General features: G+C 40.0%; 1 protein-coding gene across 8 annotated transcripts in view; it reads right to left on the bottom strand.

Annotated features, from left to right (window-relative positions):
- LOC137992466 (uncharacterized) overlaps nucleotides 1-12,500 on the bottom strand; it is a 77,189-nt gene that overhangs the window by 36,871 nt on the left and 27,818 nt on the right. For 3 of the 8 annotated variants that reach the window (XR_011121695.1, XR_011121693.1, XM_068837815.1), the window contains one exon: nucleotides 4,153-6,671. The exons of 1 other annotated variant lie outside the window; for it this stretch is intronic. Coding sequence is in view for 1 of the 7 variants with exons in the window: in XM_068837818.1 (XP_068693919.1) it covers nucleotides 6,651-6,671 (21 nt within the window). In the remaining 6 variants the exon portion in view is untranslated. Of the gene's footprint in view, nucleotides 1-4,144; nucleotides 6,672-8,920; nucleotides 10,823-11,176; nucleotides 11,299-12,500 lie in introns of those variants that run through there. 4 more of the 8 variants (XR_011121691.1, XM_068837818.1, XR_011121692.1 and 1 more) reach the window with 4 other exon arrangements.

The following is a 12,500-nucleotide window of genomic DNA, read 5'->3' as shown; positions in this document are numbered from 1 at the left end:
AACACATGTATGCAAATTTGTTAAGCTCGAAAATTACACATATGTTTACAAAAGCTGGAAATTTCACAGAAATCTTTTCCAGCGAAACATTTATTGAAACAAACAACATATTTGCGATTAAGAGGCAAAAAATCCTTCCTATTTCAGTTGCGTGCGTGCAAACTAAACACACAATCACAAAGCATATGCAACTAGATGCTTCTGTGAAGCATACACTGGCTTGCCTGTGGTACGTGCTACAGAAAATCAGAAGGCACTGAATTGTGTGGTATTGAAATACAGCATTCCAGTCTCTGAAGAATAACAAATAAAAGAGAAGCGAGAAACATTGGCTTCTGGGCTGACATGTTGATAATTTTCAAGTTCCCTCACAACTTCTTTTCACCACAAGTGTGCCCTATGAGCATCCGAAAACTTTGTAATACTAAACTTCACTGAAGTCAAGCCCTGTTTCGCGGGGTTAGTGTTGGGATGGGAGACCAAAACAGTAAACCCCTCATAAAAAACAGAAACATCTGACCGAAAATACTATTAACGCTAACAAATGCTGATGATGAAAAAGCAAATAAATATTGATACACAGTTTTCAGAAAGAGCAGAAGGAAGTTTCCCGGACGGTCGATCGAGAATAAAATATTTACGACATGAAAACAACATTAATTTTGAACCTTGAATATAGATCGTTTTCACTGTCACGCAATAAAAAAATAAATCAAAAACTATCCAGTGCAAAACGCTAAGAAATTGTTATCTTATAGAAGATAAAGAAATAAGACACTTGTCCAAGTTTTAGGCCTCTGCGTTTCCCCAAACTTCAGATATTCGTCGAAATGTTTCGCAGGCCGGAAAATAGTGTAAACATCTGGAACTGACTTTGGCTATCTAGGCGACTGATTATCACTACTAAAAAAACAAGCATTTACATAAGCACTTTTCCTAATGCTCTAACTTCTAATAGGGCTCAAAATCATGAGATAAGTATATATTTTTCAACAAACTTGATCGTAGCTTTGTGTCACGCACCTACATAATCCGGAAATTCAAAATGCTCTGGTTTCCAAACGAAGCACGCTATTGAGCTGTGAAATTGTCAACAGATATAGATATGCCGCCTCCTATGCCTGATGAGGATAAAAACTTTGGTGGATCTTTAGTTTTAGATTTTGGAAGGTGATGACGTCACGTGAAAACGATCTATGGAATATAAAAAGTTACGATCAGCGACAAACATTTTGGGAGATTCGAAAGTGACATGGCCGGAATTCAGCGGGCGCCGTGATTATGTTACCGCGGCATGTTTACTAGCCAAACAGTGAAGCATCTGTGTCAAATGATGGCAAGATACCGGGTTTTTGTAAGTTTCTTTTTCTGTCAAGTGTTATAAAGTTTGACAATGAAATGAGCGAAGTCAAAACAAAGATCACAATCGCCCAACTCTTGTTTATGCAAAGTCAAAATTTACTCTCCAAGACGCGTACGACGTTATTTATCACCAGGTAATTCCATCATTTTGGAAATAGCAGCTACTTTATTATTCATCTGCGTCACAAGTTTTCACTGATTTTGGGCCTCATTTTGTTGAAACTCAAGCACGCTTCCAACAGGCCTGTGAACCCTTCCTGCTTACAGAGCAATACTAAAAAACCTCTCCCATATCACATTTGAACCTTAAGCTCGAAAATTCAATACACAACATGATATTATAATTCACAAAGGCAGAAAATACCACAGAATCCTTTTCCAGCGAAAATTTTATTGAAACAAACAACACATTTGCTCTTAGAGGCGAAAACCTCTTCCTATTTGATTGCGTGCGTGAAGACAAGAAACTCAATTGTGTCAAATTACCATGTACTTCAGGTAAATACTGCTCACTTTGATTTCGTCTCGACGGGCGATAGATTGTTCTCGAAGTCCAGTGCTCGTCGCTTTTGAGATTCCTGCCTATTTTATCCAACTGACTTTCTATTATTGAGCTCCATAAGGGTATATTTTGTTCAAGGATCTACTAAAACGCCATTCGCGTTACATGACTTTCGACGCCATTGCAGGCTAAGTTAATGATTCTACTGTGTCCACCAGAGAAATCTACGCATTTCCACTACCCTCTCGATCCTAAGAAAATACTCGCAGAAGGCTCTATCCACAAAGACACCACTTACCAGGGGAGTGACAGGCAAGACTTTTACCGACACGGAAAAAAAAAAAAAAAACTAAAAAAAAAAAAAGAAAACAAACAAACTAAACGCAGACCTTGACTGGGTTTGCCCATAGGCAACCCAGTAATTAAATTAATTTCTGACAGTTCACATCAAACCCTTTTCAAAAGAACCTTGATGGTAAATAATAAAAGACAAAAGAAACAACAAGCTTTCATTCAAATAAGTTTTCCCTGTCACATTTCCAATTTGTTTTTACCTTTGGTGAGTTGAGTCTTAAAATGAATGTAACTTGCCGGACAACTTAGATGCGACTTCAGTAAACACAGTGATGCATTCAAGGTGTTCGATTCCTTCAGTGTTTGTTAAATCCATAAAAGAATTGCCATTTGACTTCAGAGTTGTATATAGTACCAAGCTAAAGCTTACTTGATATCCAACGGCGAAAAATGAAATTGTTGTCGAAGACCATTACTCGTCGCTTTAACTTCCAGGTATGTATTTTTCATAGCCTAAGTTGTTTATCCAATCGACGTTCCATTCTTGAGCTCCATAAGGGCATATTTTGTTTAAAGATGCACTAAAACCCCATTTGCGTTACAATGACTTTCAACGCCATTCCAGGTTAATAATGAAATGTCCTCCCGTGTGCACCAGAGAAATCTACGCATTACCCCAGCCCCCTCAAACCTAACAAAATACGCACAGTAGACTCTATGCACAAAGACACCACTAAGCAGGGGAGTGACAGGCAAGACTTTTACCGACACGGAAAAGAATAAAACGACGAAACGCTACGCAGATTCCGACTGGGTTTAGCAACCCAGTAAAAACCCACGAAATGAAAGCGAGATTCCGACTGGGTTTGGCAACCCAGTAAAAATGCTAACAACACCACTAGTGAGGATAATTGCAAACGATACAAGTAATTGCACATGAAGTAGCGTTACAGCTCCAAATACAAAGGGATTCAGTAACAGCAGAAAACAAAAAGCCATGATAATACAAATAGACAGAAAATTCACCTTTTTCAGAAATTTAACTAAATGCATCCGGGTAGGCGTACATCTCTGCGACTAGCTCGATACCGCTAGCACTAACTTTAAGATCAGGAACTTTCTTCTTCAGGAAACTTTCACAGTTCTGTGCTTCTCTCCTTTGGCATTTGGTTTTCAGTGCAGTTCATATCATGATTTTCACATATTTGTTCATTTAGTACACATTTGTTCTCAACATATAAACTTTCTTTCAGTTTGCGGACCAACCCCGGCCAAAACAATCGCTCAACAGCATCTTTTAGTGTGGGTCTACCGCAAACGGCGTGTGCATAAGTGAGTTGTTTGAGCGTTCCGAGGAAGAAGGTTAATACAACAAAAAGCAATATGCTCACAAACGACATACTGTCATGGGCTGCACACTTCGCCACAACTTGATCGCGCAAACAAATGATATTTGGTATGATCACGCTCAATCATATGGTTTTGCCTGTCAGTAAAAGGCATTATTATACTTATTATACTTAGGATCGAAATTCTCCAATCACAATTAGCTATTTTAACAACTTGTTTCCTCAGAAGGACGTCTCTGAAGCTGCCCAATCAAAACATGACGACTTCCATCCACTTAGTGCTATAAACTCACACAAACCACCAACGCCTGCCTTCCTTCGGTTATTTCATGAGGGTTAGTTCATATCTGTCTATCGTTAGAATCTCTCGACTCCTGTCTCGTGTTGCTATCGCACACCCACTAAAATTCGCTCATTCCTGGTCGTTTTATTCCTACTCGTTTAGAACCAAACAGCTACCTCCTAAATGTCAACACCAGTAAATGATCACGCAAACGAAGCCAATGGCGAGAAATAATATTTCAACTGAATAGCTTGAAATAAAATTTGCGCGAAATCTCTCTCTTTAAAAAAGTTAAAGACATATAAGGGCCGTTTATACGAGAGAAAATAAAACGCGAACAGCCCATATAAATGATGCAAAATCTACGTTCACAGCTTTCTCAAGCCCCGGCTTATCCTGGCCTGGGAGTTTATACTCGTATAAATAGTTCCTTTGGCGTATTATGTACGCCGCGTCCAGAGTAAGCCGCGGCTTATTTTTTCTCGTATAAACGACCCTATTGTTGTTTTCTCAAGTTAACAATAACTTCATTTTACACAAAAGTGACTATACAGAAATCTTTTTCTGACCTTAATTAAAAACGATCGCCAGCTGTAATCATTTGCCAGAACGATCATGCCTTCAAATTCCTGTCATCTTTATTTAATGCGTATTAAATTTCAACTCACTTATGCAAATTAGTTAAACTCGCAATGAATCACAACAGTTGAAACATCTCACAAAAACCTTTTCCAGCATGAAATTTATTGAAACTAACAAAATATTTGCTATTGGAGACAAAAAAAACCCTTTCTATTCCAATTCCGTGCGTGCAAACAAGAAACAATCCGTCTCACAAACCATACGATATGCAAATAAATATATTTTTCAGTTCAAGATTGAACTCTTTCCTAAAGAACCTTTTCCAAAGCACAAAATAGACAACAACCTTTCTTTCCAATAATTCTTCACTGTCACATTTTCAATTATTTTTTTACCTGAAAACTGTACAGCTTGACTGCAAATTAAATGCAAATTGCCAGACAAATGAGATGCCACTTCGGTAAACACTGTGATACATTCAAGACATTCGATTCCTTTTACACCCATACTCAATTTCCCACTTACTGTCAGTGTTCTACATACCAGCACAGTTTATAAAATAAGATTAGAAACAACACACACTTTCTCATATCCGACCGCAATTGTTCTCGAAGACCATCCCTCGTCGCTTTTAAGATTCCAGATATTTATTTTCCCCGCCTGTTTCGTTATTCCAATTGACGTTCCATTCTTGATCTCATAAAGGTATATTTTTGCCACTAAAACGCCATCCCCGTTACCACGACTTTCGACGCCATTGCGGGTTTAATAATTAAACGTTCATCTGTGTGCACCAAGGAAATCTACGTATTCCCCCAGCCCCCTCAAACCTAACAAAATACACAGACAAGACTCTATGCACAAAGCCACTACTTGGCAGGGGAGTGACAGGCAAGACTTTTACCGACACGGAAAAAAAAATAAAAAAAACACGAAACTAAACACAGATTCCAACTGGTTTGCCATAGGCAACCCAGTAATTAAAGGTCTTGTCTGGTCTTATCTCCTCGTCAATTTGCTTTGGAACCTATAAGCACTTGCGTAAATATTGCGCCCAATATAAAAGTAATCCATTTCGGAGTCTTTTCTCGGCTATCAGTTACCCGTGATGCATTTGGGCAAATTTTAACGATTATTTGACATCATTTTCTGAGGCCTTCCCCAGGTGGAGGGGGTGGGAGGTCCCTGTCTTTAAATATTTGCTAGTGTTCCCTTGTTGAATGTTCTGTTCTGTCATGCTTGTGTTTCATTGGCCCTGAAAAGCCCCTATGGGGAGAGGTCAATTGAAGGCCCACCTTCAACCGACAGGCATTACGAGTCGTGGAACAATTTTCTTATGTGAAAATACAGCCAAAGCTGAAATTCATCCAATCAGATTGCTACGACAAGCAATGCGCATTTCCACAACAAAAAGAAACGGTCGCGCTATTTTAGTCAACCGTCAAACACTAAAAGACGTCTTTGCATCATTAAAGACCAAAAAATATTGCTGTAGGTTTGTTGCTGATAACCTGAAGTGCACTGAAGCTAATCTTTGTTGCAGTTTACACCCAAGGATGGAGAGGATGGAAATGGATTGAAACTTGAAAAACCTGGCCAGCTTTTTCAAGTTTGGAGACGATGTCTTCAGAAAGTCGCCAAAAATTAAATAAAAACAGCTGTTTGTGCCATAAATACATTTCACATCTTTTCAGTGGGTTGTCCGGAATGTTGTACGTGTGACCTAAAGGCAGTTAGTTGAGCAACTTCGGCAGTGGCAAAGGACTAAGCCTCAAAAAATCCAGGCTCTTGGACGGGATTCGAACCCATGACCGCGCGATTGCGCTGCAGTTGTTTTACCGACAGAGCTGTCAGGCGTTGGGAGCTCAGCTCCTTGTATCGAATTGCGCGTGCGTCTAATTGCGTAAGTGGAACTGGTCGCTTTTGTGCCATGTTTCTTTTGAAATGTAACTTAGTTATATTCTTCAGATGAAGTGCCGGTGAACAAGATGGCTAACTTAGTGAAATCTCGCTATAACCAAACTATTTACATTTTTTACAAGTTTGGCGATTTTTAAATCTGGAACTTAGTTATCTGTTCGATACCAGGGAGCCAAGGTAAAAGACACAAAGCAAAGCTCTCTTAATAAGAGGGGGTTTCGGGGAGATAATATGCTGGCTCAATTTTCCCTTCCTGGGCCGACGGTTTTCATTTTTCGTTCACCAGGTTTTTCTTCCATTTTGTAAGTCACGCTGTTCTGTATCCTTTCACCTTTCACAAAGTACATAACTGCCAGCTTCAATACCGTACTGATGGTTCCTACAACAGAGTAAATGCATCGTTAGTTTGAATATGAAGCTGTGCCCGACCACAAAACTTCAGGTTGAACCCATCAATCTCAGGTCGTTTGCGTAAGTTAAGCGGAACGAAGTGCGAAGTTCTTAACCGCGAACAAGGGACATTAGAGGTAAAAGAACGAATCCCTGTGCCTCGTGACAACCATTCGAAATTAATTTTTAGACCATAAATTTTCAATGTTCTCTCCTAACCGCCACACCATTCATACGATTCAGGCGATTTGCATGATCGCGTTATTTTACTACGGAGACCAGAGTGCTTTTTCAAAAGGCCTGGTTATTCAAAATTTTTTGCTTTTGAAAACGCCGGCCCGACTATTTCAAATTCTGTCAAAGAACTCGATGAGCTTATTTCATCCGTTTGAATCGCGTTCATCTTCAGAAAGTTCGCTTACAAAAAAACTCAGGTATGTGCTGCGGAACGTGTAATCGGCTCAACGGTAATAATGGCTGAAAAGCAAAACTTGTGTGATAAAAATTAGTGCTAGCGGTTCACTACTGCGCATGTGCCCGGCAGCTGACACAGTCCCTAAGTTAAGTCCCTAAGGGAGGACAAGTCAAATAACCCATGATGCACCTTAGTCCCTGTAAAAGAACGCGCGGTATTTGGTCTAGTTTGTGCAATCAAAAAATCCCGTTTCATTCACGAGCGAGCGATTTTTTACTCGCACCGGTGATGCGATTTTTTCAAATTTTGGGCTGTCGCCAGCGGGCGATGAAAATTGCAAGTGTAGCCACCCTTGAACTGGCGACACGACAGCTAAAAAAATCGCAGACAAAATTAAAAATTGCCAGAAATTCAACTCATTCAATTTCTCGCAATTTTTGTTCTGCGATTTCTTTAGCTGTCGCGTCGCCAGTTCAAGGGTGGCTACGCTTGCGATTTTTATCGCGCGCAGTCACCATCGACACGATAATCTCTTCATACATGAAACAAGTTATAAAGCACGCAACCCCTTCTATGCGTCGGAGAATGTCGGCAAGATTCATAAAACTAAGTTTAAATTTATAATGTTTATTAAAATACTTGATTGGCAATTTACAATAGTAAAAATTGAAATTGAAAAACTCAAGTTTACAATAGATGATAAATATATGGCATATATGTAATACTAAAACAATAAGGTAATATATTTAAACGTGTAAGGCTATGGGTTAGCATCCCATTTGCGGACACAATATGGTAAAAAACTATTACTGAAACGATTATTTCTACATTTATACAAGGGCAGCTTCCTAGGATTTCTAAGATTATAGTAAAGATCAACAGGATCAGGTAACAGACTACAAAAACTCACTACTACCTCCAAGAGGAGAAAAAAAAACAATAGTTGTTCAATATTACGGAAATTCAAGAAATTACTTGGCACTGGTGATATGCTGAGTAAACGAACAAAAGCTCCAAATGGTTTTGTTCCTCCTCGTCATGCACAAAGCGGGCGTGATGAGTGAAAATGTAGCTAAAACATGGCGTCGATGAGTGTAGCTTGCTTAAGCCTGGTTTACAATAGCAACGCAAGCACTAGCACAAGTATAGGGGTTAGGTCACGCTATTTTAGGTAATTTTGTTCAATTTTGTTAATTATGAGCTCTAAACGTCAAATTGGCAGAGCAAGAGTCTTTCATTTGCAAAATCACGGCCACATAACAACTGAGAATGATTTTCCAGCTGTGTAAATGACATTTTGATATAGACTGATATAAATTTGAAAAAAGGTGGGCCGACGTTTTTCAAATTTACGCAAATTCAATCCATTTCAAACCTCTCCAGTTTTGCCATCCATGTCCCTTCTTGGCTTCCCTGTGTTTTGTTAGAGTTCTTCTATAGTTTTGAACAGTTATTTTGAAATTTTAGTTAATTCTATGACCATTCGATGAGTGCTGAAATTGCCTAAAATTGCGAGACCTAGCCCCTTTAAGCTCAAGGAAAGTTTCTACGTCTGGCCAATTGAAGCACTCGCTCCAGATTCCCCGCCTCTGAGCATTTGAAAAAATATGGCGGATGCTTATGTCGACGTTCGTTTTCACTTAGCATAAGCTACTTCCGCTTCCGCTTGTGCTTGCGTCGCTAGAGAAAACCAGGCTTTAGTCAACTTCCTCAGCTTACTTATTCTCCCAATGAATGTTTACTGAGCACGAATCACTTGCTCTGCTTATCCTCCAGAAACATTACGAAACCAGAAACCAGAAAAATCTTACTGGAAGAGGTACCTTTTTTTTTGACGCTGCTTTGCGTCATCCGGGGCCACGCAATTATCTGAAGCACCCTATTCTAAAAAAGCGTGAGCAAGACAGTTAACTTCAATAATTTATTTTAATATATTTTATGATTTTCGATCGACAAAACGATGAAAGCTGCATCTCGTTATAATGACCGATCAATCGAAATTCAGGCATTTTAATGTCCTTTTCTCACCAAATCAAAGTTGCTTATTTAGTTCCTTTTTTTCTAATTTTCGGAACTTGTATGCACAGATTCGACAGTGGGTAAATCCGCGTGCAAACGTCTGAGAATTAAACTTTGCAAAGGGGGACACACAACAACCCTTTGATCCACCACTAAGATCACGAACTCAAACCTACCATGAGCTGATTACCACCGTTCAATCGCTGCTGCAGCGGATGGATTCATTACATTGTTATCCACAGGACACCAGAGTCTCATGGGTTTTACGAAAGTGCTTATTCTGTTCACAACTTTCTTCTGACTCGAAAATGGATCTGCCAACCCCTCTCCGTAGATACCAACAACGAAATGATTACATGATGAGGATTTCGAGTGTTTCATCTGTCATACTTTTGTTTGTAAAGGCCGTGTACTTTTTAGCTCGAAAAAACTGCGTTGAAATGAATGAAACATGAAACAGAAACACGTTTATCTTGCCTTTTAGCTATTACCCGGTATCCTATCTAAACCAAAGTTTTGAAGGGCGAATTGTCTCACATTCCCTATCACGCACTACCATAATCTTACATTGACACTGCTCCGTCCTCAAAACAAAGAACACTATCGAGCTGAAGCGTGTCTGTCGTACGTTTTGAATAAAAGCATTCAGGCTTTTGATCAAGGAGCTACACCTTATCAAGGTTAAAAAATTGTGCGTGTGGATCTATTTCCCACAGCAACGAAGCATCTGACAGACTGCTTGAAATCTTTCCTATGAACACGGTCTACGTTCGCTTATTGACTTGAACCAAATCTGTATCGTTGACAAGAAAACGGCGTGGGATTTATAATTTTCAAATTGTTTTAAAATATATTGCGAGGCAGATGTACTCACGCCGTTGCGTTTCATATGACATCATCTTTGATATGCGCAGAGCTTGGAATTTGAGGGACATCACGAATTACGTTCTATGAGTACAGTGTATAAGAGCGACGTGATAACGGTTTTTCTCGTCTTGGACATTTAACGGCCGGGAAGCAATTTTCTTTCTGCATGAAAAAGGATTCAAGGGTTGATGGGGGAAAATGTGATATAATCGTGTTGGCATAACTTTTACAACATTTGGTGGCTCCTAAAGGAGCCGTTGGTTGTCGCGGTAAACTCCACGAGTTTACTTGCTGCTGGTATACTTGGTGACAGCTTTGGTTCCTTCACTAACAGCGTGTTTCGCCAGTTCACCGGGCAAAAGCAGCCTGATGGCGGTCTGGATCTCGCGAGAGCTGATAGTTGACTTCTTGTTGTAATGAGCCAGGCGGGAAGCTTCGCCAGCGATGCGCTCGAAGATGTCGTTGACGAACGAGTTCATGATGCCCATGGCTTTGCTGGAGATACCGGTGTCAGGGTGAACTTGTTTCAATACCTTGTAGATGTAGATTGCATAGCTTTCCTTTCTTGTCTTTCGCCTTTTCTTGTCACCAGTGGCGGCCTTAGCCTTACCAGCTTTCTTCTCTCCTTTCTTTCCTGCAACTTTCGGTGCCATTTTCGTTGCGTAGGGTTCGACTTGAATCGAATGATAACGCTATGTGAATGACTTGCTATTTATAACAAAACAAAGATGGGATCAATTAACATAAGGATCGAAATCGTCGATTTTTTATTGGTTCACAACTTCAGGTTGGCCAAAGGTCAACATAGTTCCGTTTTCATACAAAAGCACTTGTGAAATGAAAAACTGATTGGTGCTTTTCGATCCGACTGGAATAATGCCTTGCGTATAATTTCCCTCTTGTTACCTTTCGACATTTATTTCGCTAAGTGTTTGTAGACTCGAAGCTAACAGAAAAATGTCTGGTCGCGGTAAAGGAAAAGCAAAGGGCACCAAATCCAAGAGCCGCTCATCCCGAGCGGGACTTCAGTTCCCTGTCGGTCGTATCCATCGACTTCTCCGCAAAGGAAACTACGCTGAACGAGTTGGCGCCGGAGCTCCAGTGTACCTGGCCGCTGTGCTCGAATATCTCAGCGCCGAGATCCTCGAATTGGCGGGCAACGCTGCTCGCGACAACAAGAAAACCAGAATCATTCCCCGTCACCTTCAGCTCGCTGTCCGCAATGACGAGGAGTTGAATAAACTGCTTGCTGGTGTCACCATCGCGCAGGGAGGTGTGCTGCCAAACATTCAAGCTGTCCTTCTGCCCAAGAAAACTGAGAAGAAGGCAAAGGCTTAAAAAGGTCACAAGAAGACTAAAACGGCTCTTTTAAGAGCCACCAATTGTTGATAAAGTCATAACCAACACATGTATGTCTTCCGAAATCATCCAATTCCCCAACACAATCTAAGGAAGTACTTCCATTTAAAAGACGCATAACAACTCTAAAATATAATTTAAAATTTAAGAGACTCGTATTTGGAGTACTTGGTTCTTTCTCGGACAAAAGTAAAATATAATTCGATTACTGAAAGTGGTACACTTATATTTTCTGCGCTAAAAAAAAATATTGACAAGATAAATACGAGTTTATGCTTTTTGCAGTGACAAAACGCTGTCGTCTTAACATTGCAAATTTTGACTTTGCGCACTGAAAAATGCCCGCATATTGCACTATCAACGACATCGTTTAATTCTTAGCGATTAATCGAACCGCACGTTAATACACCCTGTGGCTGACATCACTTTTATGCGTCTCGTGTGCTTGCTCAAACAAAAACCATTACATCTTATACCCAAGGTATGTTCAAAAGGGGGCAACGGTTTTCCTTGAGGCTAATATCGTTCGCTTGAAGGAGATTTTTGCATTTCTTTGCACATAATTGTCATTGCACAGCCGAGCGAAACAAAACTTTTTTTTACAAACCGCACACAATCAAATAACCTGGGCGCATCTGTCGATTGCAAATTTCTCGGCTGGTTCACACTTGAATTTGCTCGCCGAAAAAAAACAAGCGTATATTGCTAACATCATATACATTTAAGCCGTCAAACACTCAACGACAGCGTTTGATTGTTAACGATTACTGAACTCCATGTCATTAATATCTCTGGAAAAAAAACCCAAAACGAAAAACGAAATATTATATGATGTTTAGCATAATAAGAGGCTCTCTTTAAGTTTAGCCGCAAGGTAACCGCTAAATAGGAGTTCACAGTATATTGGAACAACTTCAGCCGTTTATTTAGTGCTGAGTTTTGCGTAGGATATTGCCTAAATATCCTGAGTATGTAAAGGCCTAATTTGTTGTCTTTTTAGCCTGCGTGCGCTAGAAAAAGGAAGGGGGGAGGGAAATCGAAATCGGGCACACGCGCGCGATGAGTTGTCTTTTTAGATTGCCTTCGTTGCAAAATTCGCCGTTCTCTAAACTTCGCCCTCAAACGAAGACATAACATCTTTCACCCAATGTATGTTCA

Source organism: Montipora foliosa, chromosome 2 (assembly GCF_036669935.1).
Source record: "Montipora foliosa isolate CH-2021 chromosome 2, ASM3666993v2, whole genome shotgun sequence".
NCBI lineage: Eukaryota > Metazoa > Cnidaria > Anthozoa > Scleractinia > Acroporidae > Montipora > Montipora foliosa.
Note: the sequence above shows the minus strand (reverse complement) of the source record. Positions and strands in the feature narration are given on the sequence as shown.